This window comes from Cyanistes caeruleus, chromosome 8, assembly GCF_971803275.1.
Source record: "Cyanistes caeruleus chromosome 8, bCyaCae1.hap1.1, whole genome shotgun sequence".
Taxonomy (NCBI): domain Eukaryota; kingdom Metazoa; phylum Chordata; class Aves; order Passeriformes; family Paridae; genus Cyanistes; species Cyanistes caeruleus.
The window spans coordinates 36,060,583-36,086,441 of record NC_141708.1 but is presented as its reverse complement, the minus strand read 5'-3'; the positions used below and the strand labels follow the sequence as shown (position 1 = coordinate 36,086,441).

The following is a 25,859-nucleotide window of genomic DNA, read 5'->3' as shown; positions in this document are numbered from 1 at the left end:
GTGACAGGCAGGAAACAGAAAATGGGAGATTTCCAGTAAAGTCTTTGTAATTTGGTGGGGAAGAAGAGTACTGATACCAAATGGCTGCAGAGATGGTGGTCTAAATTAGTTCAGACCAATTTCCCTTTTTTTAATTGGTGAGGGTTATTAACCTTACCTGCAGTTCTAAGGCCAAATAGTTACAGTTCTGGAATATATTCTAGTTTAATCTAGCTGTCCTCCATGCCACATACTCACAGCAGCCATAGTTACCTATCACATGATGTGTGAACTTGCTTCTGTCCCTTTCCCAAACCTCACCCTTCCTGGTTATTCAGCTTCTTTTTAATATGCTAGTAGAACTTCTGTGTCCCTATGCAGCACTTCCATGGATAAAAACACTGAAGAACACTACCTAAAGGATGCTACCTTAAGCTCAGCACAGGGACCAGTGGGAAAGGATGTTATATCAGCATTTCTGTCCCTGTGCCGATACTGCTCTCCCTGGGATGGAGCTGGGAGATCTGTGTTTGTGCTCCTGTGATCTTTCTCATGTCTGTCATAGCTGATGCCAGCCCCAGTTTTCCCACTGTAATGATGATTCAGGACATCTCTGAGTGTACCTGCTGGCCTTGAAAATACCTCTAATGGTTAATAAGAAAGGAAAAGGCAAGACACACCATTTCCATGTTGGCAACTTGGCTGTCCCTTGGTGCAGCTCTTTTAGTGACAACGGTCAGCAGCCATTCCATGTGTGGTTCTTATATTTTTCTTACACCATTCTATTTTATTCCCTTTACACTTCCCAGCCTGTTCTGTGCCCCTATTTTTGACCGGCACCACCACCCCAAAGGTCCCTCAGTGCAGTTCTTTTAGTCGTGGGGAAGCGACCACTGCTGGTGCAGTATTTGTAACATTTTACACCAGTCTCTGTGTTCTACTCCCATCAGTCCTCCAAGCCTTTCATACCATTCTTACAGGGTCGACTGCTGGTGCAGTATTTTCAGAATATTTTATACCATTCTCTGAATTTTATTCCCTTCACCTTTCCCAGCCTTTCCCGTGACTCTAACCAGAACTGTCGAGCTGACAATGCCTTGGCAGAGCTCTGTTGACGTAAGCATGTTGAGGAGACCCGGCAGTGCAGCTGTTTATTCTATTTCTTCTCTTAATCTCATTGCAGCAGCACGTAACCCATCCCTGAGTGCAGAACTTTCAGTGACAAGGGGCTGTCTCCACAGGCGGCTGCAGCCAGGGCAGGGGCAGGGCCAGACACATCGCAGCGCTGCCGGTGGCGGCGTCCGGCTCCGCTCGGACTCTGTCGGCCTTTGCAGTTCAGGCAGATAAAATCAATCCCAATTGTGGGCCATATCCACCACCTGCTATTGCTCCACTCTTTTCCTGGATGGACTGGACAGTTCTTCCTTTCCTGCCACAGCTCTGCAAAGCAAAATGCCCGCCCGCCCCATGGCCAACCTGGGCACCTTCCAGCGCTCCAGCCCTGTTTCTCTCCCCTTCCCTTTCTGCCTCCTCCTCTCCCTGCTAGCAAAGACATTTCCCCCACTGGCACCAGCTGCCTCCTCTCACTCGCTCCCATTTTGCTCATTTTGAACTACTGGAGCCGGACCCGCCGTGGGGCCGGGTCATGGTGGAGTGAATTCTCACAGGGATTGTTGGCCTGGGCCTGGCCAGGTGCCTGGGGCCAGCAAAACCGCTCTGTCCCTGTCCTCCTCACCCTGGGCAGGCAACAGAACACATCAGGAAAGGCTGCAGGGTCTCCAGAAAGGCAGCGTGAGATCTCTCACCCATCATAGGCATAACAGACACAGATTGTAGAATTAAAAATAAAATTTTATATAATATTTATGATAATAATTATCTTTTAAGTACTATAATAATATTTTATAATATAAATAATATAATTAATAATAGAATTAATAATAGAATTTATTATTAAACAGATCAGAAGTAAAAAATGAGAAGTACACCAAATCCTAAAAAGCACCTTCCCCACACTGTTCTCTTCTTCCTGGCCTTTCCCTCATCCCCCATTCCCTCCCTCCCTCCTCCCCACACAGTGGCAGAGGGATGTTTGGCCACAGTCACCTCATGTCACTGCTGCTCCCTCCGGGAGACAAATCCTTGTCCTGCTCCAGCCTGGGATTCCTCCCGCAGGAGGACACTCACATCCTTCACAACAGACAGACAGACAAGGCAGACAGACAGACAGACCATTCTTCCCAGTCAGGTGCCCGATGCCAAGAGTGGGATTTCCCATTTGAGCTTGCTGTGCCATGAGGGCAAGGCGCTCCCTGCAGGGAGCATCGGTGGCAGGAGGTATTGCCGAGCCTTTTCCTTTGGACAGCCAGGCCAGCGTTGGCAGTGGGGATGAAGAGGCACTGAGGTGACCCTGAGAGAAAGTGCGAGGCACAGGGTGCAGCTGAGAAAGGACAGGGCTGAGAGATGAGGCTGAGACTGCCCAGCGTGGAGAAGGTCCTTTCTCCACCCTCTGTCACTGGAGAGGAGTTTGGGCCTTGCTGCAGAGATACGGCTGCTCGTTGGAGCAGTCCACACTCCTGAATTTATCGTCGGCCAGATACACGCACTCTGAATTGCCGAGGACAGGAACCCTGCAAGGAGGAGCAGAGACGGCGCTGGCTCCCAGGGGAACCCTTTGTGCCCCTGTCCTCCCCCATGCCCTGCCCAGCTCCCCAGCACTCACCAGGAGCTGAAGTTGCTGCCGTCCACCCACTGCAGATGCTCGCCCCGTCTGCGCAGCCCCAGCCAGTAATCGGTGTTCCCGCGGAGCCGGAAGAACAAATCCTGCCACGGAGAGAGGAGTGGGAGCTGATCCGGCCCCTCGGGGGGACCCCTGCACCGTGGGGCTCCTTCCCTGCAGGGCCCTGGCACAGAGCTGCAGCCCCTGCCCTACGAGCACCCAGCCCGGCCCGGGAGCACGCCCAGGCTCCCCTCAGCCACCCCGCAGCACCCGCAGCCCCTCACTCACCATTTCCTCCTCCTTGAGAATGGCCAGGGAGGCCCCCAGCTTGGAGCACCGCTCCTGACCCTGCTCCCAGGTGCCGTGATCCCTTGACAAGTAGTAGCAGGTCCCGCAGTAGCCGACCCAGCCACAGGGACAGCCCGGCACAGGCACAGGTGGAACTGGAGCCTGTTGTGCTGGAGGGGGAAGAGGAGAAGGTGTGAGGATTCCCCTCTGCAGGGAGCAGGGACCCCTCTGTCCCGAGGGGCTGGGCCCAGGCTGCTGCCCCTCCCTTACCTGACAGCACAGCCAGGAACCACACGGCAGTCACCACTGCAGTCAGCACCACAGAACTCACCAAAATGACCACAAGACAGGACCAGAACCGCTTGCCTGGATCAGAAAAGAGAAACAGAGCCAGCCTTCGAATCTGTTCACCCAGTTCCTTGAGAGCACAGCAGGGACCGCCCCTAGCCAGTCTGCCCCTCACTCAGCTGGCAGCGAGAGAGCCAAGAGCCTGCACACAGCCAGGGACACAGGGCGGGGGACAGCCAGGGACACAGGGCTTGGGACTGGCTGCAGCAGGAGACCTGCACGGGCTTGGGGGCAGCTGGGGCTGTTCTTTCCAGCCACTGATGGGGCCAAACAGAGCACAAGGCCTCGTCCAGAAATCGGGAAACAGCCACACACACCTGCCAGCTCTGTCCTGGCGAGGTGACACTGTCCCCTCCCTAGAGGCCCTGCACTCACCCAGGAATCTTCTGAGGATTCTTTTGTGGACATTGCCAGCTGCTGATGTGCCCTGGGCACCCAGGGGCTCCCTCACACTCCCATCGTTGCTGCAGAATCCATTCTCTGCATCTTCACTCACTGCACGCTCCCAAGTGGCATCCTCCGCGTAGGACAAGCGGCTTCTTGCGCCCCAGGCAAGTGTGGAACCCCGGCTGCTGGCCCCTGCTGGAGGTGCAGCAGCTCCTTCACAATCCCATGAACGGAGCAGAATTCGCTCTCCTCCAGCTCGCAGCAGCCATCTCTCTGCCTGGAACATACAGCACCTCGATCCCGAGCCTTCAGGAGTGCCAAAATCGCCCTTCGGAGATCGGCCTCGGGAACAGCTTTACACCCACGGGGAGCAGAGAGGGACATGATGAGAGGTCACTGCCGGTCCCGGCCCTGCGGGACACCGAGGCTCAAGAGGACGCTGCCAGCTCAGTCCCGCGCCGTCTCCAGTCCCCGCACGCTGCTGCAGCACCTGCGGAGACAAGCGCGGCCTCCAGGAGTTCTCCGCTCCCCACGGCCCCGGCCGCTCTGGCTCTGCAGCCGCCCCAGCCCAGCTCCGGGCGGGGACAGGCGGGGACAACGCCGGGGAGCCGCCGAATTGCCGGCACAGGGCAGCTGCGGCTCGGAGCCCGCCTCCCCGGGGGGAAGAACCAGCAGCCCCGGGCTGCTCAGGATCGTGGCCCGCACCCCCTGCCCCGGCGGCTTGGAGCCCGGGGACACCGAGCGCCGGCACAGCCGCTTCGGCTCCCTGCCCGCGAACAGGGAGCGGCTCCTCGCAGAGGAGGCAGCGCCAAGAAGCCCCCAGCCCGAAGCAGGCAGGATGCGGCGCCTTCTGCCTCCACTCGGCCCGTGCAGTGCTCGGCACTCTGAGACACCTTCGAGTTCATCCCGTCGCAGCCCTGAGCCGGGCAGGGACACCTCCCGCCTGAGCAGCGGCGCCCAGCCCGGCACCGCACGGCCGGCAACTCTGCCGGGCACGGAGCGGCCACCTCCGTCCGACACGCGGAGCAAGCGGGATGAGCCATCGCTGCTGGGCCGCCGGCTCCTCGCCAGGGATCCGCGGCAAGGAGGAGACCGAGGGCAGCCGCTCCCTCCGCCATCTCAGGCCAGGGGGGACACGGCGGAACCCGGCACAAGGAACTCGCCAGACACCCCGCCTTCCCCCCTCACCGCGGCCCCCTCCGCCCGCAGCGAGCCCAGAGCTGGGGCACAACCGAGCGCGGGCCGTACCTGAGCTGGGACAGCCCCGGAGCTCCTTGGCTTGAGCCGCCGCCGCAATTTAAAGCCGGATGGGGAGGGGGCGGAGCGGCTTTGGCCGCCTTGAGCAATCAGCGAGCGGGGCGGGACAGCCGTGAGGGGCGGGCTCCGCCCCCCGGGCGTGAGGCGCTGAGGGGCCGGTGGAGGCGATGAGGAAAATGGGAATAAAAGAGAGAGAAAAGGAGAGAAAAAACGCCAGTGAAAAGTAAATAGGGAGTCAAAACGAGAGAAAACACAGGTTGGAGACTAAAGGGGCGGGCGGAGCGCGCAGAAAGAGAGGGAGGGGAGAGGGAGAGGCTCTCCCGAAAAAGCCGCGCTATGAACAAGGGCCCCAGGCCCGAGGAGCTGCTGAAGGAGCGGAGCCCCCGGGCAGCGGCTTCTGGGGGTCTCCACAGGCGGCTGCAGCCAGGGCAGGGGCAGGGCCAGACACATCGCAGCGCTGCCGGTGGCGGCGTCCGGCTCCGCTCGGACTCTGTCGGCCTTTGCAGTTCAGGCAGATAAAATCAATCCCAATTGTGGGCCATATCCACCACCTGCTATTGCTCCACTCTTTTCCTGGATGGACTGGACAGTTCTTCCTTTCCTTGCCACAGCTCTGGAAAGCAAAATGCCCGCCCACCCCATGGCCACCCCGGGCACCTTCCAGCGCTCCAGCCTTGTCCCTGTTTCCCTCCCCTTCCCTTTCTGCCTCCTCCTCTCCCTGCTAGCAAAGACATTTCCCCCACTGGCACCAGCTGCCTCCTCACTCGCTCCCATTTTGCCCATTTTGAACTACTGGAGCCGGACCTGCCGTGGGGCCGGGTCATGGTGGAGTGAATTCTCACAGGGATTGTTTGGCTGGGCCTGGCCAGGTGCCTGGGGCCAGCAAAACCGCTCTGTCCCTGTCCTCCTCACCCTGGGCAGGCAACAGAACACATCAGGAAAGGCTGCAGGGTCTCCAGAAAGGCAGCGAGAGATCTCTCACCCATCATAGGCATAACAGACACAGATTGGAGAATTAAAAATAAAATTTTATATAATATTTATGATAATAATTATCTTTTAAGTACTATAATAATATTTTATAATATAAATAATATAATTTATTATAATAATATAATTTATTATTAAACAGATCAGAAGTAAAAAATGAGAAGTACACCAAATCCTAAAAAGCACCTTCCCCACACTGTTCTCTTCTTCCTGGCCTTTCCCTCATCCCCCATTGCCTCCCTCCCTCCTCCCCACACAGTGGCAGAGGGATGTTTGGCCACAGTCACCTCATGTCACTGCTGCTGCCTCCGGGAGACAAATCCTTGTCCTGCTCCAGCCTGGGATTCCTCCCGCAGGAGGACACTCACATCCTTCACAACAGACAGACAGACAAGGCAGACAGACAGACAGACTATTCTTCCCAGTCAGGTGCCCGATGCCAAGAGTGGGATTTCCCGTTTGAGCTTGCTGTGCCATGAGGGCAAGGCGCTCCCTGCAGGGAGCATCGGTGGCAGGAGGTATTGCCGAGCCTTTTCCTTTGGACAGCCAGGCCAGCGTTGGCAGTGGGGATGAAGAGGCACTGAGGTGACCCTGAGAGAAAGTGCGAGGCACAGGGTGCAGCTGAGAAAGGACAGGGCTGAGCGCTGAAGCTGAGACTGCCCAGCGTGGAAGTCATGATATTTTCGGGCGTGTTGCAAGAGCTCAGGAGCAGGCAGGAAGGAGGCAGGTGGAGAGAGAAAGCATTTCCAGCGTGTTGTGACGGGTCAGTCGCAGCCGGGAAGGAGCGAGGTTGAGAGCCACAGCGGTTAGGGCATGTTGCGAGGGTTCAGGAGCGAACGGAAGGAGCGAAGTTGGGAGTGAGAGCATTTGGGGCGTTTTGCAATGGTTCACTAGCGCTGGGGAACGTGTCAGGATGAGAGGCACAGCGCTTAGGGCATGTCACGGTGTTTCATCGGCAACGGTGAAGGAGCAAGGAGGAGAGTGACAGCGTGCAGGGCGTGTTGCGACGGCTCCCGAGCTGCGGGGAAGGAGTCAGGTTAGGAAGCACAGCACTTAGTGGGTGTTGCGATGGTTCAGGATCACTGGAGAAAGAGCGAGTTTGAGAGTGACAGAATTTAGGGCGAGTTGTGACAGCTCCCGAGCCACAGGGAAAGAGTCGTGTTGATTGGCACAGCGGTTAGGGCGTGTTGCGAGGGTTCAGGAGCGATCGGAAGGAGCGAAGTTGGGAGTGAGAGCATTTGGGGCGTTTTGCAATGGTTCACTGGCACTGGGGTATGTGTCAGTTTGAGAGCCACAGCGCTTAGGGCAAGTCATGACACCTCAGAAACATCCAGGAAGGAGCAAGGAGGAGAGTGACAGCGTGCAGGGCGTGTTGCGACGGCTCCCGAGCTGCGGGGAAGGAGTCAGGTTAGGAAGCACAGCACTTAGTGGGTGTTGCGATGGTTCAGGATCACTGGAGAAAGAGCGAGTTTGAGAGTGACACCATTTACGACGTGTGGCGAAGGCTCCCGAGCCGCTGGGAAGGAATCAGGTAGCGAGCCACAGCGTTTGGGGCGTGTTGTGACAGGTCACTCGCACCCAGGAAGGAGCCAGGTGCAGAGAGAAAGCATTTACGACACGTTCCCACGGGTCACTCGCAGCCGGGAGGGAACGAGGCTAAGAGCCACAGCATTTGGGGCATGTCACGATGTCTCATCAGCAATGGGAGAAGGAGCAAGGTGGAGAGCATGCAGGGCGTGTTCTGACCGTTCCTGATCAGCCAGAAGGAATCTGGTTGAGAGCCACAGCATTTGGAGCGTGTTGTGACGGTTCATGAGCACGCAAGAACGTGCAAGGTGGAGAGCAACAGCGTTTAGGGCAAGTTGCGACGGTTCACGAGCAAACGGGAACGTGTCAGGCTGAGAGCCACAGCGTTTAGGGCGTGTTGTGATGGCTCACGGGCGCCCCAGAGGGAGCCAGGCTGGGAACGGCTCTGCTGACCCTACTAGGAGTGCTGGCACACGTGTCTGTGAGGCTGAAGGGTTCAATATTGCCTGGCAGGGGAGGTAGCAGGCAGTAGATGTGCCGCTATTCTCTTTCCAGGTCCCCAGTGGGAGTGCTGGAACATAGGTCCGTGAAGCTCAACAGTGAAATTCTGCCCAGGAAGGGAGCAGGCAGTGCATGTAACTCATCTCATGTGAGGGCTGGCGTGGCCTTTCCTCTTCGTACAGAGGGTGAACTCACTGTCCACTGCAAATATTCTCTTTCCAGCACAGATTCTCCTTGTGTATGTTGCACTAGGAAATGCATTTCTAGGTTGCCTTTTATTTAGGTTATTCTTCATGAATGGGAAAAGATGGTGAGCAGAGATGTGCAGTGCTTGAGACGGAGAAGGGCACACAATTGGTTACTCCAGTGAGCATCAAAGGAAAAGGATCATCCCACTGCCCGCAGCCCTGAACCTCACCAGAGGGAGACAATCACTAAATTGTCCTCAAATACATTTGAGACTAAATGTTACGGGGTTCTGTGTGGCCATGTGGTGGCTGCATGAATAGAGGACCTTTCTAAGGGAGTGTGGAGAAGAGAGTTGGGGAAGGGAGTAGAACTTAGGGTGGCATGTTTGAACCAATTGTGAGCACGAGTAACTCATTGGATGGCATGGGAAAGGACAAAAGGTGAAGAAAACTGCACCACAGTGTCCCACCCATCCTGGAGAGGAATTTGCCTCTACGATGAAATTTGCCCAAACAGGTTGATGTGCAGTTGTGTCCTGTGATTTCCATCAATTTGAACGGTGTTTAAAACGGAACTGCTCCAACAGCAAGGTGATTTTCACGCTCGCAGCTTAAATACCTGAGAGTTAAGGCACATAAGGATGATTCCCCAAAGTGCCCTTCTAGGCTTGCAAATAGATCACACAGAAGCTGGGGACTGGGTGTTGATGGAATCCTGGATTGAACGAGCATGAATACCACAATGGGAAGGTCCCTATCACGTACTGATTACTTGATAACACTTGGAACTCCTGGAGCTGCCTGCCCGTGGAGCCGGACCCGCCGTGGGGCCGGGTCATGGTGGAGTGAATTCTCACAGGGATTGTTGGCCTGGGCCTGGCCAGGTGCCTGGGGCCAGCAAAACCGCTCTGTCCCTGTCCTCCTCACCCTGGGCAGGCAACAGAACACATCAGGAAAGGCTGCAGGGTCTCCAGAAAGGCAGCGAGAGATCTCTCACCCATCATAGGCATAACAGACACAGATTGGAGAATTAATAATATAATTTTATATATTATTTATTATAATAATTATATTTTAAGTACTAATAATATATTATAATATAAATAAGATAATTTATAATATAATTTATTATTAAACAGATCAGAAGTAAAAAAATGAGAAGTACACCAAATCCTAAAAAGCACCTTCCCCACACTGTTCTCTTCTTCCTGGCCTTTCCCTCATCCCCCATTGCCTCCCTCCCTCCTCCCCACACAGTGGCAGAGGGATGTTTGGCCACAGTCACCTCATGTCACTGCTGCTGCCTCCGGGAGACAAATCCTTGTCCTGCTCCAGCCTGGGATTCCTCCCGCAGGAGGACACTCACATCCTTCACAACAGACAGACAGACAAGGCAGACAGACAGACAGACCATTCTTGCCAGTCAGGTGCCCGATGCCAAGAGTGGGATTTCCCATTTGAGCTTGCTGTGCCATGAGGGCAAGGCGCTCCCTGCAGGGAGCATCGGTGGCAGGAGGTATTGCCGAGCCTTTTCCTTTGGACAGCCAGGCCAGCGTTGGCAGTGGGGATGAAGAGGCACTGAGGTGACCCTGAGAGAAAGTGCGAGGCACAGGGTGCAGCTGAGAAAGGACAGGGCTGAGAGATGAGGCTGAGACTGCCCAGCGTGGAAGTCATGATATTTTCGGGTGTGTTGCAAGGGCTCAGGAGCAGGCAGGAAGGAGGCAGGTGGAGAGAGAAAGCATTTCCAGCGTGTTGTGACGGGTCAGTCGCAGCCGGGAAGGAGCGAGGTTGAGAGCCACAGCATTTAGGGCGTGTTGCGACGGTTCAGGAGCGAACGGAAGGAGCGAAGTTGGGAGTGAGAGCATTTGGGGCGTTTTGCAATGGTTCACTAGCGCTGGGGAACGTGTCAGGATGAGAGGCACAGCGCTTAGGGCATGTCACGGTGTTTCATCGGCAACGGTGAAGGAGCAAGGAGGAGAGTGACAGCGTGCAGGGCGTGTTGCGACGGCTCCCGAGCTGCGGGGAAGGAGTCAGGTTAGGAAGCACAGCACTTAGTGGGTGTTGCAATGGTTCAGGATCACTGGAGAAAGAGCGAGTTTGAGAGTGACAGAATTTAGGGCGAGTTGTGACAGCTCCCGAGCCACAGGGAAAGAGTCGTGTTGAGTGCCACAGTGCTTAGGGCGTGTTGCGACGGTTCAGGAGCGATCGGAAGGAGCGAAGTTGGGAGTGAGAGCATTTGGGGCGTTTTGCAATGGTTCACTGGCACTGGGGTATGTGTCAGTTTGAGAGGCACAGCGCTTAGGGCAAGTCATGACACCTCAGAAACATCCAGGAAGGAGCAAGGAGGAGAGTGACAGCGTGCAGGGCGTGTTGCGATGGCTCCCGAGCTGCAGGGAAGAAGTCAGGTTAGGAAGCACAGCACTTAGTGGGTGTGACAATGATTAACCAGCACTGGAGAAAGAGCTGAGAGTGCAGAATTTAAGGTGTGTTGCAACATCTCCTGAGCCACAGGGAAAGAGTCGTGTTGAGTGCCACAGTGCTTAGGGCGTGTTGCGACGGTTCAGGAGCGAACGGAAGGAGCGAAGTTGGGAGTGAGAGCATTTGGGGCGTTTTGCAATGGTTCACTAGCGCTGGGGAACGTGTCAGGATGAGAGGCACAGCGCTTAGGGCGTGTCACGGTGTTTCATCGGCAACGGTGAAGGAGCAAGGAGGAGAGTGACAGCGTGCAGGGCGTGTTGCGACGGCTCCCGAGCTGCGGGGAAGGAGTCAGGTTAGGAAGCACAGCACTTAGTGGGTGTTGCGATGATTAACCAGCACTGGAGAAAGAGCGAGCTTGAGAGCGACACCATTTACGACGTGTGGCGAAGGCTCCCGAGCCGCTGGGAAGGAATCAGGTAGCGAGCCACAGCGTTTGGGGCGTGTTGTGACAGGTCACTCGCACCCAGGAAGGAGCCAGGTGCAGAGAGAAAGCATTTACGACACGTTCCCACGGGTCACTCGCAGCCGCGAGGGAACGAGGCTAAGAGCCACAGCATTTGGGGCATGTCACGATGTCTCATCAGCAATGGGAGAAGGAGCAAGGTGGAGAGCATGCAGGGCGTGTTCTGACCGTTCCTGATCAGCCAGAAGGAATCTGGTTGAGAGCCACAGCATTTGGGGCGTGTTGTGACGGTTCACGAGCACACAAGAACGTGCAAGGTGGAGAGCAACAGCGTTTAGGGCAAGTTGCGACGGTTCACGAGCAAACGGGAACGTGTCAGGCTGAGAGCCACAGCGTTTAGGGCGTGTTGTGATGGCTCACGGGCGCCCCAGAGGGAGCCAGGCTGGGAACAGCTCTGCTGACCCTACTAGGAGTGCTGGCACACGTGTCTGTGAGGCTGAAGGGTTCAATATTGCCTGGCAGGGGAGGTAGCAGGCAGTAGATGTGCTGCTATTCTCTTTCCAGGTCCCCAGTGGGAGTGCTGGAACATAGGTCCGTGAAGCTCAACAGTGAAATTCTGCCCAGGAAGGGAGCAGGCAGTGCATGTAACTCATCTCATGTGAGGGCTGGTGTGGCCTTTTCTCTTCGTACAGAGGGTGAACTCACTGTCCACTGCAAATATTCTCTTTCCAGCACAGATTCTCCTTGTGTATGTTGCACTAGGAAATGCATTTCTAGGTTGCCTTTTATTTAGGTTATTCTTCATGAATGGGAAAAGATGGTGAGCAGAGATGTGCAGTGCTTGAGACGGAGAAGGGCACACAATTGGTTACTCCTGTGAGCATCAAAGGAAAAGGATCATCCCACTGCCCGCAGCCCTGAACCTCACCAGAGGGAGACAATCACTAAATTGTCCTCAAATACATTTGAGACTAAATGTTACGGGGTTCTGTGTGGCCATGTGGTGGCTGCATGAATAGAGGACCTTTCTAAGGGAGTGTGGAGAAGAGAGTTGGGGAAGGGAGTAGAACTTAGGGTGGCATGTTTGAACCAATTGTGAGCACGAGTAACTCATTGGATGGCATGGGAAAGGACAAAAGGTGAAGAAAACTGCACCACAGTGTCCCACCCATCCTGGAGAGGAATTTGCCTCTACGATGAAATTTGCCCAAACAGGTTGATGTGCAGTTGTGTCCTGTGATTTCCATCAATTTGAACGGTGTTTAAAACGGAACTGCTCCAACAGCAAGGTGATTTTCACGCTCGCAGCTTAAATACCTGAGAGTTAAGGCACATAAGGATGATTCCCCAAAGTGCCCTTCTAGGCTTGCAAATAGATCACACAGAAGCTGGGGACTGGGTGTTGATGGAATCCTGGATTGAACGAGCATGAATACCACAATGGGAAGGTCCCTATCACGTACTGATTACTTGATAACACTTGGAACTCCTGGAGCTGCCTGCCCGTGGAGCCGGACCCGCCGTGGGGCCGGGTCATGGTGGAGTGAATTCTCACAGGGATTGTTGGCCTGGGCCTGGCCAGGTGCCTGGGGCCAGCAAAACCGCTCTGTCCCTGTCCTCCTCACCCTGGGCAGGCAACAGAACACATCAGGAAAGGCTGCAGGGTCTCCAGAAAGGCAGCGAGAGATCTCTCACCCATCATAGGCATAACAGACACAGATTGGAGAATTAATAATATAATTTTATATATTATTTATTATAATAATTATATTTTAAGTACTAATAATATATTATAATATAAATAAGATAATTTATAATATAATTTATTATTAAACAGATCAGAAGTAAAAAAATGAGAAGTACACCAAATCCTAAAAAGCACCTTCCCCACACTGTTCTCTTCTTCCTGGCCTTTCCCTCATCCCCCATTGCCTCACTCCCTCCTCCCCACACAGTGGCAGAGGGATGTTTGGCCACAGTCACCTCATGTCACTGCTGCTGCCTCCGGGAGACAAATCCTTGTCCTGCTCCAGCCTGGGATTCCTCCCGCAGGAGGACACTCACATCCTTCACAACAGACAGACAGACAAGGCAGACAGACAGACAGACCATTCTTCCCAGTCAGGTGCCCGATGCCAAGAGTGGGATTTCCCGTTTGAGCTTGCTGTGCCATGAGGGCAAGGCGCTCCCTGCAGGGAGCATCGGTGGCAGGAGGTATTGCCGAGCCTTTTCCTTTGGACAGCCAGGCCAGCGTTGGCAGTGGGGATGAAGAGGCACTGAGGTGACCCTGAGAGAAAGTGCGAGGCACAGGGTGCAGCTGAGAAAGGACAGGGCTGAGAGCTGAAGCTGAGACTGCCCAGCGTGGAGAAGGTCCTTTCTCCACCCTCTGTCACTGGAGAGGAGTTTGGGCCTTGCTGCAGAGATACGGCTGCTCGTTGGAGCAGTCCACACTCCTGAATTTATCGTCGGCCAGGTACACGCACTCTGAATTGCCGAGGACAGGAACCCTGCAAGGAGGAGCAGAGACGGCGCTGGCTCCCAGGGGAACCCTTTGTGCCCCTGTCCTCCCCCATGCCCTGCCCGGCTCCCCAGCACTCACCAGGAGCTGAAGTTGCTGCCGTCCACCCACTGCAGGTGCTCGCCCCGTCTGCGCAGCCCCAGCCAGTAATCGGTGTTCCCGCGGAGCCGGAAGAACAAATCCTGCCACGGAGAGAGGAGTGGGAGCTGATCCGGCCCCTCGGGGGGACCCCTGCACCGTGGGGCTCCTTCCCTGCCTGGCCCTGGCACAGAGCTGCAGCCCCTGCCCTACGAGCACCCAGCCCGGCCCGGGAGCACGCCCAGGCTCCCCTCAGCCACCCCGCAGCACCCGCAGCCCCTCACTCACCATTTCCTCCTCCTTGAGAATGGCCAGGGAGGCCCCCAGCTTGGAGCACCGCTCCTGACCCTGCTCCCAGGTGCCGTGATCCCTTGACAAGTAGTAGCAGGTCCCGCAGTAGCCGACCCAGCCACAGGGACAGCCCGGCACAGGCACAGGTGGAACTGGAGCCTGTTGTGCTGGAGGGGGAAGAGGAGAAGGTGTGAGGATTCCCCTCTGCAGGGAGCAGGGACCCCTCTGTCCCGAGGGGCTGGGCCCAGGCTGCTGCCCCTCCCTTACCTGACAGCACAGCCAGGGTCACCACCAAAATCAGCAGCACAGGACTCACCATAATGGCCACAGTACGACACCTGAACTGCTTGCCTGGAGTGGGAAACAGAACCCGAGCCAGCCCTCAGATCAGTTCACCCAATACCTTGGGAGCACAGGAGGGACCCCCCTCAGCCAGTCTGCCCCTCACTCAGCTGGCAGCGAGAGAGCCAAGAGCCTGCACACAGCCAGGGAAACAGGGCTGGGGACAGCCAGGGACACAGGGCTGGGGACTGGCTGCAGCAGGAGACCTGCAAGGGCTTGGGGGCAGCTGGGGCTGTTCTTTCCAGCCACTGATGGGGCCAAACAGAGCACGAGGCCTCGTCCAGAAATCGGGAAACAGCCACACACCTGCCAGCTCTGTCCTGGCGAGGTGACACTGTCCCCTCCCTAGAGGCCCTGCACTCACCTAGGAATCTTCTGAGGATTCTTTTGTGGACATTGCCAGCTGCTGATGTGCCCTGGGCACCCAGGGGCTCCCTCACACTCCCATCGTTGCTGCAGAATCCATTCTCTGCATCTTCACTCACTGCACGCTCCCAAGTGGCATCCTCCGGCGTAGGACAAGCGGCTTCTTGCGCCCCAGGCAAGTGTGGAACCCCGGCTGCTGGCCCCTGCTGGAGGTGCAGCAGCTCCTTCACAATCCCATGAACGGAGCAGAATTCGCTCTCCTCCAGCTCGCAGCAGCCATCTCTCTGCCTGGAACATACAGCACCTCGATCCCGAGCCTTCAGGAGTGCCAAAATCGCCCTTCGGAGATCGGCCTCGGGAACAGCTTTACACCCACGGGGAGCAGAGAGGGACATGATGAGAGGTCACTGCCGGTCCCGGCCCTGCGGGACACCGAGGCTCAAGAGGACGCTGCCAGCTCAGTCCCGCGCCGTCTCCAGTCCCCGCACGCTGCTGCAGCACCTGCGGAGACAAGCGCGGCCTCCAGGAGCTCCCCGCTCCCCACGGCCCCGGCCGCTCTGGCTCTGCAGCCGCCCCAGCCCGGCTCCGGGCGGGGACAACGCCGGGGAGCCGCCGAATTGCCGGCACAGGGCAGCTGCGGCTCGGAGCCCGCCTCCCCGGGGGGAAGAACCAGCAGCCCCGGGCTGCTCAGGATCGTGGCCCGCACCCCCTGCCCCGGCGGCTTGGAGCCCGGGGACACCGAGCGCCGGCACAGCCGCTTCGGCTCCCTGCCCGCGAACAGGGAGCGGCTCCTCGCAGAGGAGGCAGCGCCAAGCAGCCGCCAGCCCGAAGCAGGCAGGATGCGGCGCCTTCTGCCTCCACTCGGCCCGTGCAGTGCTCGGCACTCTGAGACACCTTCGAGTTCATCCCGTCGCAGCCCTGAGCCGGGCAGGGACACCTCCCGCCTGAGCAGCGGCGCCCAGCCCGGCACCGCACGGCCGGCAACTCTGCCGGGCACGGAGCGGCCACCTCCGTCCGACACGCGGAGCAAGCGGGATGAGCCATCGCTGCTGGGCCGCCGGCTCCTCGCCAGGGATCCGCGGCAAGGAGGAGACCGAGGGCAGCCGCTCCCTCCGCCATCTCAGGCCAGGGGGGACACGGCGGAACCCGGCACAAGGAACTCGCCAGACACCCCGCCTTCCCCCCTCACCGCGGCCCCCTCCGCCCGCAGCGAGCCCAGAGCTGGGGCACAACCGAGCGCGGGCCGTACCTGAGCTGGGACAGCCCCGGAGCTCCTTGGCTTGAGCCGCCGCCGCAATTTAAAGCCGGATGGGGAGGGGGCGGAGCGGCTTTGGCCGCCTTGAGCAATCAGCGAGCGGGGCGGGACAGCCGTGAGGGGCGGGCTCCGCCCCCCGGGCGTGTGGCGCTGAGGGGCCGGTGGAGGCGATGAGGAAAATGGGAATAAAAGAGAGAGAAAAGGAGAGAAAAAACGCCAGTGAAAAGTAAATAGGGAGTCAAAACGAGAGAAAACACAGGTTGGAGACTAAAGGGGCGGGCGGAGCGCGCAGAAAGAGAGGGAGGGGAGAGGGAGAGGCTCTCCCGAAAAAGCCGCGCTATGAAAAAGGGCCCCAGGCCCGAGGAGCTGCTGAAGGAGCGGAGCCCCCGGGCAGCGGCTTCTGGGGGTCCCCACAGGCGGCTGCAGCCAGGGCAGGGGCAGGGCCAGACACATCGCAGCGCTGCCGGTGGCGGCGTCCGGCTCCGCTCGGACTCTGTCGGCCTTTGCAGTTCAGGCAGATAAAATCAATCCCAATTGTGGGCCATATCCACCACCTGCTATTGCTCCACTCTTTTCCTGGATGGACTGGACAGTTCTTCCTTTCCTTGCCACAGCTCTGCAAAGCAAAATGCCCACCCACCCCATGGCCACCCCGGGCACCTTCCAGCGCTCCAGCCTTGTCCCTGTTTCTCTCCCCTTCCCTTTCTGCCTCCTCCTCTCCATGCTAGCAAAGACATTTCCCCCACTGGCACCAGCTGCCTCCTCACTCGCTCCCATTTTGCCCATTTTGAACTACTGGAGCCGGACCCGCCGTGGGGCCGGGTCATGGTGGAGTGAATTCTCACAGGGATTGTTGGGCTGGGCCTGGCCAGGTGCCTGGGGCCAGCAAAACCGCTCTGTCCCTGTCCTCCTCACCCTGGGCAGGCAACAGAACACATCAGGAAAGGCTGCAGGGTCTCCAGAAAGGCAGCGAGAGATCTCTCACCCATCATAGGCATAACAGACACAGACTGGAGAATTAATAATATAATTTTATATATTATTTATTATAATAATTATATTTTAAGTACTAATAATATATTATAATATAAATAAGATAATTTATAATATAATTTATTATTAAACAGATCAGAAGTAAAAAAATGAGAAGTACACCAAATCCTAAAAAGCACCTTCCCCACACTGTTCTCTTCTTCCTGGCCTTTCCCTCATCCCCCATTCCCTCCCTCCCTCCTCCCCACACAGTGGCAGAGGGATGTTTGGCCACAGTCACCTCATGTCACTGCTGCTGCCTCCGGGAGACAAATCCTTGTCCTGCTCCAGCCTGGGATTCCTCCCGCAGGAGGACACTCACATCCTTCACAACAGACAGACAGACAAGGCAGACAGACAGACAGACCATTCTTCCCAGTCAGGTGCCCGATGCCACGAGTGGGATTTCCCATTTGAGCTTGCTGTGCCATGAGGGCAAGGCGCTCCCTGCAGGGAGCATCGGTGGCAGGAGGTATTGCCGAGCCTTTTCCTTTGGACAGCCAGGCCAGCGTTGGCAGTGGGGATGAAGAGGCACTGAGGTGACCCTGAGAGAAAGTGCGAGGCACAGGGTGCAGCTGAGAAAGGACAGGGCTGAGAGCTGAAGCTGAGACTGCCCAGCGTGGAGAAGGTCCTTTCTCCACCCTCTGTCACTGGAGAGGAGTTTGGGCCTTGCTGCAGAGATACGGCTGCTCGTTGGAGCAGTCCACACTCCTGAATTTATCGTCGGCCAGGTACACGCACTCTGAATTGCCGAGGACAGGAACCCTGCAAGGAGGAGCAGAGACGGCGCTGGCTCCCAGGGGAACCCTTTGTGCCCCTGTCCTCCCCCATGCCCTGCCCAGCTCCCCAGCACTCACCAGGAGCTGAAGTTGCTGCCGTCCACCCACTGCAGGTGCTCGCCCCGTCTGCGCAGCCCCAGCCAGTAATCGGTGTTCCCGCGGAGCCGGAAGAACAAATCCTGCCACGGAGAGAGGAGTGGGAGCTGATCCGGCCCCTCGGGGGGATCCCTGCACCGTGGGGCTCCTTCCCTGCAGGGCCCTGGCACAGAGCTGCAGCCCCTGCCCTACGAGCACCCAGCCCGGCCCGGGAGCAGGCCCGGGAGCACGCCCAGGCTCCCCTCAGCCACCCCGCAGCACCTGCAGCCCCTCACTCACCATTTCCTCCTCCTTGAGAATGGCCAGGGAGGCCCCCAGCTTGGAGCACCGCTCCTGACCCTGCTCCCAGGTGCCGTGATCCCTTGACAAGTAGTAGCAGGTCCCGCAGTAGCCGACCCAGCCACAGGGACAGCCCTGCACAGGCACAGGTGGAACTGGAGCCTGTTGTGCTGGAGGGGGAAGACGAGAAGGTGTGAGGATTCCCCTCTGCAGGGAGCAGGGACCCCTCTGTCCCGAGGGGCTGGGCCCAGGCTGCTGCCCCTCCCTTACCTGACAGCACAGCCAGGGTCACCACCAAAATCAGCAGCACAGGACTCACCATAATGGCCACAGTACGACACCTGAACTGCTCGCCTGGAGTGGGAAACAGAACCCGAGCCAGCCCTCAGATCAGTTCACCCAATACCTTGGGAGCACAGGAGGGACCCCCCTCAGCCAGTCTGCCCCTCACTCAGCTGGCAGCGAGAGAGCCAAGAGCCTGCACACAGCCAGGGACACAGGGCTGGGGACAGCCAGAGACACAGGGCTGGGGACAGCCAGAGACACAGGGCTGGGGACAGCCAGAGACACAGGGCTGGGGACAGCCAGAGACACAGGGCTGGGGACAGCCAGAGACACAGGGCTGGGGACAGCCAGAGACACAGGGCTGGGGACTGGCTGCAGCAGGAGACCTGCACGGTCTTGGGGGCAGCTGGGGCTGTTCTTTCCAGCCACTGATGGGGCCAAACAGAGCACGAGGCCTCGTCCAGAAATCGGGAAACAGCCACACACCTGCCAGCTCTGTCCTGGCGAGGTGACACTGTCCCCTCCCTAGAGGCCCTGCACTCACCTAGGAATCTTCTGAGGATTCTTTTGTGGACATTGCCAGCTGCTGATGTGCCCTGGGCACCCAGGGGCTCCCGCACACTCCCATCGGTGCTGCAGAATCCATTCTCTGCATCTTCACTCACTGCACGCTCCCAAGTGGCATCCTCCGGCGTAGGACAAGCGGCTTCTTGCGCCCCAGGCAAGTGTGGAACCCCGGCTGCTGGCCCCTGCTGGAGGTGCAGCAGCTCCTTCACAATCCCATGAACGGAGCAGAATTCGCTCTCCTCCAGCTCGCAGCCGCCATCTCTCTGCCTGGAACATGCAGCACCTCGATCCCGAGCCTTCAGGAGTGCCAAAATCGCCCTTCGGAGATCGGCCTCGGGAACAGCTTTACACCCACGGGGAGCAGAGAGGGACATGATGAGAGGTCACTGCCGGTCCCGGCCCTGCGGGACACCGAGGCTCAAGAGGACGCTGCCAGCTCAGTCCCGCGCCGTCTCCAGTCCCCGCACGCTGCTGCAGCACCTGCGGAGACAAGCGCGGCCTCCAGGAGTTCTCCGCTCCCCACGGCCCCGGCCGCTCTGGCTCTGCAGCCGCCCCAGCCCAGCTCCGGGCGGGGACAGGCGGGGACAACGCCGGGGAGCCGCCGAATTGCCGGCACAGGGCAGCTGCGGCTCGGAGCCCGCCTCCCCGGGGGGGAGAACCAGCAGCCCCGGGCTGCTCAGGATCGTGGCCCGCACCCCCTGCCCCGGCGGCTTGGAGCCCGGGGACACCGAGCGCCGGCACAGCCGCTTCGGCTCCCTGCCCGCGAACAGGAAGCGGCTCCTCGCAGAGGAGGCAACGCCAAGCAGCCGCCAGCCCGAAGCAGGCAGGATGCGGCGCCTTCTGCCTCCACTCGGCCCGTGCAGTGCTCGGCACTCTGAGACACCTTCGAGTTCATCCCGTCGCAGCCCTGAGCCGGGCAGGGACACCTCCCGCCTGAGCAGCGGCGCCCAGCCCGGCACCGCACGGCCGGCAACTCTGCCGGGCACGGAGCGGCCACCTCCGTCCGACACGCGGAGCAAGCGGGATGAGCCATCGCTGCTGGGCCGCCGGCTCCTCGCCAGGGATCCGCGGCAAGGAGGAGACCGAGGGCAGCCGCTCCCTCCGCCATCTCAGGCCAGGGGGGACACGGCGGAACCCGGCACAAGGAACTCGCCAGACACCCCGCCTTCCCCCCTCACCGCGGCCCCCTCCGCCCGCAGCGAGCCCAGAGCTGGGGCACAACCGAGCGCGGGCCGTACCTGAGCTGGGACAGCCCCGGAGCTCCGTCACCGCCACCTGGCCGGGCTCCAGCCGCGCTCGCCGCTCCGCTCTGACTCCAAGGCGGGTTTGGTTCCCACCCCGCGGCTCCGCTGCTACAGCTCATCTGCTCTGACTCAATCAGTGCAGCCGCACTTAAAAGCCGGGCTCGGAAGTGACGTCGCGGCCGTTCTGACCAATCAGCGAGCGGGGCGGGACACCAGCGAGGCGCGTGCCGAACAGGAGGGCGCTGGGGACGGGGAACGCATTCGGGCCAGGGCAGCGACGAGGCAAAGCGGAGGAAAGGAGAAAAAAATGTATAGTGAGGTAACGGGAGCAGCAGAAAAAGGGGGGGAGAAAGGATGGGGCAAGGTGAGCGGAAAGGGGAGGAGAGGAAAAAGGGGAGGCGAGGAGAGGCGCCCGCTGCTGTCCAGAAAAAGCCGCGCTATGAAAAAGGGCCCCAGGCCCGAGGAGCTGCTGAAGGAGCGGAGCCCCCGGGCAGCGGCTTCTGGGGGTCTCCACAGGCGGCTGCAGCCAGGGCAGGGGCAGGGCCAGACACATCGCAGCGCTGCCGGTGGCGGCGTCCGGCTCCGCTCGGACTCTGTCGGCCTTTGCAGTTCAGGCAGATAAAATCAATCCCAATTGTGGGCCATATCCACCACCTGCTATTGCTCCACTCTTTTCCTGGATGGACTGGACAGTTCTTCCTTTCCTTGCCACAGCTCTGCAAAGCAAAATGCCCGCCCACCCCATGGCCTCCCCGGGCACCTTCCAGCGCTCCAGCCTTGTCCCTGTTTCTCTCCCCTTCCCTTTCTGCCTCCTCCTCTCCATGCTAGCAAAGACATTTCCCCCACTGGCACCAGCTGCCTCCTCACTCGCTCCCATTTTGCCCATTTTGAACTACTGGAGCCGGACCTGCCGTGGGGCCGGGTCATGGTGGAGTGAATTCTCACAGGGATTGTTGGCCTGGGCCTGGCCAGGTGCCTGGGGCCAGCAAAACCGCTCTGTCCCTGTCCTCCTCACCCTGGGCAGGCAACAGAACACATCAGGAAAGGCTGCAGGGTCTCCAGAAAGGCAGCGAGAGATCTCTCACCCATCATAGGCATAACAGACACAGATTGGAGAATTAAAAATAAAATTTTATATAATATTTATGATAATAATTATCTTTTAAGTACTATAATAATATTTTATAATATAAATAATATAATTAATAATAGAATTAATAATATAATTTATTATTAAACAGATCAGAAGTAAAAAATGAGAAGTACACCAAATCCTAAAAAGCACCTTCCCCACACTGTTCTCTTCTTCCTGGCCTTTCCCTCATCCCCCATTCCCTCCCTCCCTCCTCCCCACACAGTGGCAGAGGGATGTTTGGCCACAGTCACCTCATGTCACTGCTGCTCCCTCCGGGAGACAAATCCTTGTCCTGCTCCAGCCTGGGATTCCTCCCGCAGGAGGACACTCACATCCTTCACAACAGACAGACAGACAAGGCAGACAGACAGACAGACCATTCTTCCCAGTCAGGTGCCCGATGCCAAGAGTGGGATTTCCCGTTTGAGCTTGCTGTGCCATGAGGGCAAGGCGCTCCCTGCAGGGAGCATCGGTGGCAGGAGGTATTGCCGAGCCTTTTCCTTTGGACAGCCAGGCCAGCGTTGGCGGTGGGGATGAAGAGGCACTGAGGTGACCCTGAGAGAAAGTGCGAGGCACAGGGTGCAGCTGAGAAAGGACAGGGCTGAGCGCTGAAGCTGAGACTGCCCAGCGTGGAAGTCATGATATTTTCGGGTGTGTTGCAAGGGCTCAGGAGCAGGCAGGAAGGAGGCAGGTGGAGAGAGAAAGCATTTCCAGCGTGTTGTGACGGGTCAGTCGCAGCCGGGAAGGAGCGAGGTTGAGAGCCACAGCATTTAGGGCGTGTTGCGACGGTTCAGGAGCGAACGGAAGGAGCGAAGTTGGGAGTGAGAGCATTTGGGGCGTTTTGCAATGGTTCACTAGCGCTGGGGAACGTGTCAGGATGAGAGGCACAGCGCTTAGGGCATGTCACGGTGTTTCATCGGCAGCGGTGAAGGAGCAAGGAGGAGAGTGACAGCGTGCAGGGCGTGTTGCGATGGCTCCCGAGCTGCGGGGAAGGAGTCAGGTTAGGAAGCACAGCACTTAGTGGGTGTTGCGATGATTAACCAGCACTGGAGAAAGAGCGAGCTTGAGAGCGACACCATTTACGACGTGTGGCGAAGGCTCCCGAGCCGCTGGGAAGGAATCAGGTAGCGAGCCACAGCGTTTGGGGCGTGTTGTGACAGGTCACTCGCACCCAGGAAGGAGCCAGGTGCAGAGAGAAAGCATTTACGACACGTTCCCACGGGTCACTCGCAGCCGGGAGGGAACGAGGCTAAGAGCCACAGCATTTGGGGCATGTCACGATGTCTCATCAGCAATGGGAGAAGGAGCAAGGTGGAGAGCATGCAGGGCGTGTTCTGACCGTTCCTGATCAGCCAGAAGGAATCTGGTTGAGTGCCACAGTGCTTAGGGCGTGTTGCGACGGTTCAGGAGGAAACGGGCAGGAGCGAAGTTGGGAGTGAGAGCATTTGGGGCGTTTTGCAACAGCTCTTCAGTACCATGGAAAGAGCGAGGCTGAGAGCCACAGCGTTTATGGCATGTTGGTACAGTTCAGTAGCACTGGAGAAAGAGCAAGGTTGAGAGTGACAGCCTTTGGGGTGTGTTGGGACAGCTCCGGAGCAAACGGGAAGGAGTCAGGTTGAGTGCCACAGCGTTTGGGGCATGTTGCGACGGTTCACAAGCACCTGGAAAGGAGCCTGGGTGAGAGCAACTGAGTTTTGGGTGTTTTACGACGGTTCACGAGCACCTGGGAAGGAACGAGCTGGAGAGTGACAGTGTTTAGGGCATGTTGTGATTGTTCACGAGCACCCAGAAAGGAGTCACGTTTAATCCCAAAGAAAAAGTGAATCAAGAGCATTTTTCCTTAATTTAGCCTCCTGAAGTGAGGTGAAATGCACTTTCCTCCTCAATTTCCCTCAAGAAGGACAATTATGGGGGCTTTTGGACATCTTTTTCATCTGTGGGAGTCCCTTCAAATGGTGAGTCCCCATCAATGGGACTCTTATAATGGCACATAAAGAGGTTCCCCTCAAGGGAAGCCCTTTAAAACCAGGCACAGCGGTGTTTGCCCTCAATTTGAACCTTAAGCTGGTGAAAATGGGGCTCTTTCCATCAATTTGCACCCATGGAACAGCACCACAAATGTATGCTCCTTCCATTTAAACATAAAAATCATGGAAAGCAGTGATGGCCTCCCAAGTAAGACAACCAGAATTATGGGAGAGATGTTTTCCTTCAATTGAGACCCTTCAAATCGTAGGTGAAAGGGGGATCCTGCCCAGTTCAAACACAATTATGGAAAAACGTTCCCCCCTAAATTTAAATCCTTTTTCTTCTCGTAACCCCCCATTTTTGGGGGGAGGGGGCACTGGGGAGGCACTGGGGGCACTTCCCCCTCCTGACTGCTCACTCCTGGGGCTGCTGCACTTTGCAGAGTGGTGAGGAGTTCCCTCCCAGTTCCCTCCCAGTATCCCTCCCAGTATCCCTCTGACTGGCAAGCACCGGGAGGGATGGTGAGAGCACTGGGAAGGATGTGGGAGCGCTCTCGCTTCCCAGTGCTCCTAATATTCCCTCCCAACGCTCCTTCTTGTTCACTCCCAGTGCTTCCACTATCCTTCCCAGTTCTCTCATAGTATTCTCAGCGCTCCCAGTTCCCTCCCGGTGCTCCCAGGACCTCTTCCAGTGCTCCCACTGGCAAAACACTGGGGGGCACTGAGTGGTCCGGTCGTGGAGAGGGAAGACTTCAGCTGCTAGGAGAGAAAACCCGACTTAGGAAAAGCATTCCCTGGAGGAAGGTGTCTCCCCCTCTTTTGACCACAGAGGGAGCTGAATCTCCACTATTAACTCCAGAAGGTTCAAGCTCCAAGTCCAGCTGGCAGAAATTTTACTGCCCCACTTCCCAGCACAATAGTCAGACCTGACACGTCTGAGGGGGGCAGTGCAGATTAAATAATTAACGGTGCTGGGTACCGTTCTCTCTCTAAACTACAAACACAGAGGAACAAAACCCTTAAAGAGGATGGATTTCTCTTCCTGGCATAAGAAGAGAAGGAGGAATCTGACAGGAATGTTCATCATTCTGCCGGGGCTTTGTCAAACACTCCAGCTCCTGCGCTTCGGGGAATAAGGAGTGGCTTATAGGAAGTGACTTTTTTGTCAGTGAGCATGTTATTATGGATTAATCTCACACTGGAAAACAGTCTTCCTACTCTCCTGCTCTTTGCATCACCCAAACAGTTTGGAGGCTGCTGCCCAGCGAGCTTCTGAGTTGTGTCTTCCTTGTCAATCTTATCAACACTTTGTTTAATTGTAAAAACATAAATAAAATGCAGCGAGCATCGGCCCAGGGTCTCAGGATTTTCAAATCTCTTCCAAAGAAATAAAAAAGAAGAGTGTTTCTCCAAAACCACAAAGTTCATGTTATCTACATATATTTTTTAAAAGGGAAAGAGAAACAGTAAAATTATCAATATCAATTACTGTGCCGGTGGTGCCCCAGCCTATTTCTGTTCTTTTCTTTCATTTGTAGCATCTTTAAGAATACTTATAAAACAAACAAACAAACAAAAAACCACAAAAAAACCCCACAAACCAATCAAAACCATTGAATTTAAGCTGTGTGAGAAGCAATCTGGCTGCAGGCTTATGGCACTCCACTGCCTGAGTTCTAGTTACTGAGCATCAGCTATTATTAAAATTAAAGCTTTTTTAAAATTTAACTGTAGGAAGAGCTGCTGGGGAGGGCCATGCTCAGGGTGTGGGATTTCACCAACAACTTAAGTTTTTAATCAAAAATTCAAATTTTTTATTAATTTTTTTTTTTAAAAAAATGTTTTAAATCCAAAATTCAAATCAATAGCGTTGGCAGAGCCTGAATTTAAAACCTATCTTAAAACTGAATTAAAAAGCAGCTGCATTGCCAGCTGACAAGATTAGAAAGGTTTCCTCAGCAGTTGTTGGGATTACAAAGGGAGAGGACGGAGCGTGGGGAAAGAAGGGGGAAACCTTCATTTGCACAGTGGATTTTTAACCATCGAGGTCACATCTCAAGGACTGGTAGAAACCATTGTAATCCCAAGAAAGGAAAAGCTTCCTGGATATTTTTCATTTCAGCAAGAGCCCAAGGAAGCCCTCAGCAGCAGGAGGTCGGGATAACTGCGAGGATGGTTTCTTGAGCAGAGTGTGCTCCTGCAAAGCCAGACCTTCACCCACAGCACCCAGAAGGTAGAAAAACAAGGATAGAAGAAAGCCTTAAGTGGGGAACAGGTTATCAAGGGTTGTATAAGGAAAGAGCAAGGTCTGGGAAACAGCACCTGGAAGGTGAGAGAGGAAGGAAATGGGGAAGCAGTTGAGGTTCTCTTCAAGTTTGAAAAGAGCAAAGAAGGGAGGAGAAGAGAGGAGAAGGGAGGAGGAAAGAAAAGGCTGGGACTAAATTCTGATTCAGCTGGGGCTGGATTTAAAGGTAATAGAGAGAAATTGCAGAAAGAGGAGACTTCTTTATAGCAGCAAAGTACTGGGATAAATTCACTGTAGAAACTGAGAAATCTCTAT

At 56.6% G+C, this 25,859-nt stretch overlaps 3 protein-coding genes across 3 annotated transcripts; all 3 read right to left on the bottom strand.

Annotated features, from left to right (window-relative positions):
• Positions 1 to 1,908: 1,908 nt before the first annotated feature.
• LOC147652011 (C-type lectin domain family 2 member D5-like) lies at positions 1,909 to 5,028 on the bottom strand. Its single transcript, XM_086900618.1, has 6 exons — positions 4,970 to 5,028; positions 3,710 to 4,211; positions 3,257 to 3,352; positions 2,987 to 3,156; positions 2,702 to 2,802; positions 1,909 to 2,609 (listed from the first exon to the last, which is right to left on the bottom strand). The coding sequence occupies exons 2-6, from the start codon at positions 4,005 to 4,007 to the stop codon at positions 2,492 to 2,494; spliced, it is 783 nt and encodes a 260-aa protein (XP_086756744.1). The 5' UTR covers positions 4,008 to 4,211; positions 4,970 to 5,028; the 3' UTR covers positions 1,909 to 2,491.
• Positions 5,029 to 12,785: 7,757 nt separating this feature from the next.
• LOC111931473 (uncharacterized) lies at positions 12,786 to 15,973 on the bottom strand. Its single transcript, XM_086900617.1, has 6 exons — positions 15,910 to 15,973; positions 14,659 to 15,161; positions 14,220 to 14,303; positions 13,950 to 14,119; positions 13,665 to 13,765; positions 12,786 to 13,572 (listed from the first exon to the last, which is right to left on the bottom strand). The coding sequence occupies exons 2-6, from the start codon at positions 15,053 to 15,055 to the stop codon at positions 13,455 to 13,457; spliced, it is 870 nt and encodes a 289-aa protein (XP_086756743.1). The 5' UTR covers positions 15,056 to 15,161; positions 15,910 to 15,973; the 3' UTR covers positions 12,786 to 13,454.
• Positions 15,974 to 17,013: 1,040 nt separating this feature from the next.
• On the bottom strand, positions 17,014 to 20,360 carry LOC147652010 (C-type lectin domain family 2 member D5-like). The gene is made up of 6 exons (XM_086900615.1): positions 20,192 to 20,360; positions 18,931 to 19,433; positions 18,372 to 18,455; positions 18,102 to 18,271; positions 17,805 to 17,905; positions 17,014 to 17,712 (listed from the first exon to the last, which is right to left on the bottom strand). Exons 2-6 carry the CDS (start codon positions 19,325 to 19,327, stop codon positions 17,595 to 17,597), a joined length of 870 nt encoding a protein of 289 aa, XP_086756741.1. The 5' UTR covers positions 19,328 to 19,433; positions 20,192 to 20,360; the 3' UTR covers positions 17,014 to 17,594.
• Positions 20,361 to 25,859: the final 5,499 nt, after the last annotated feature.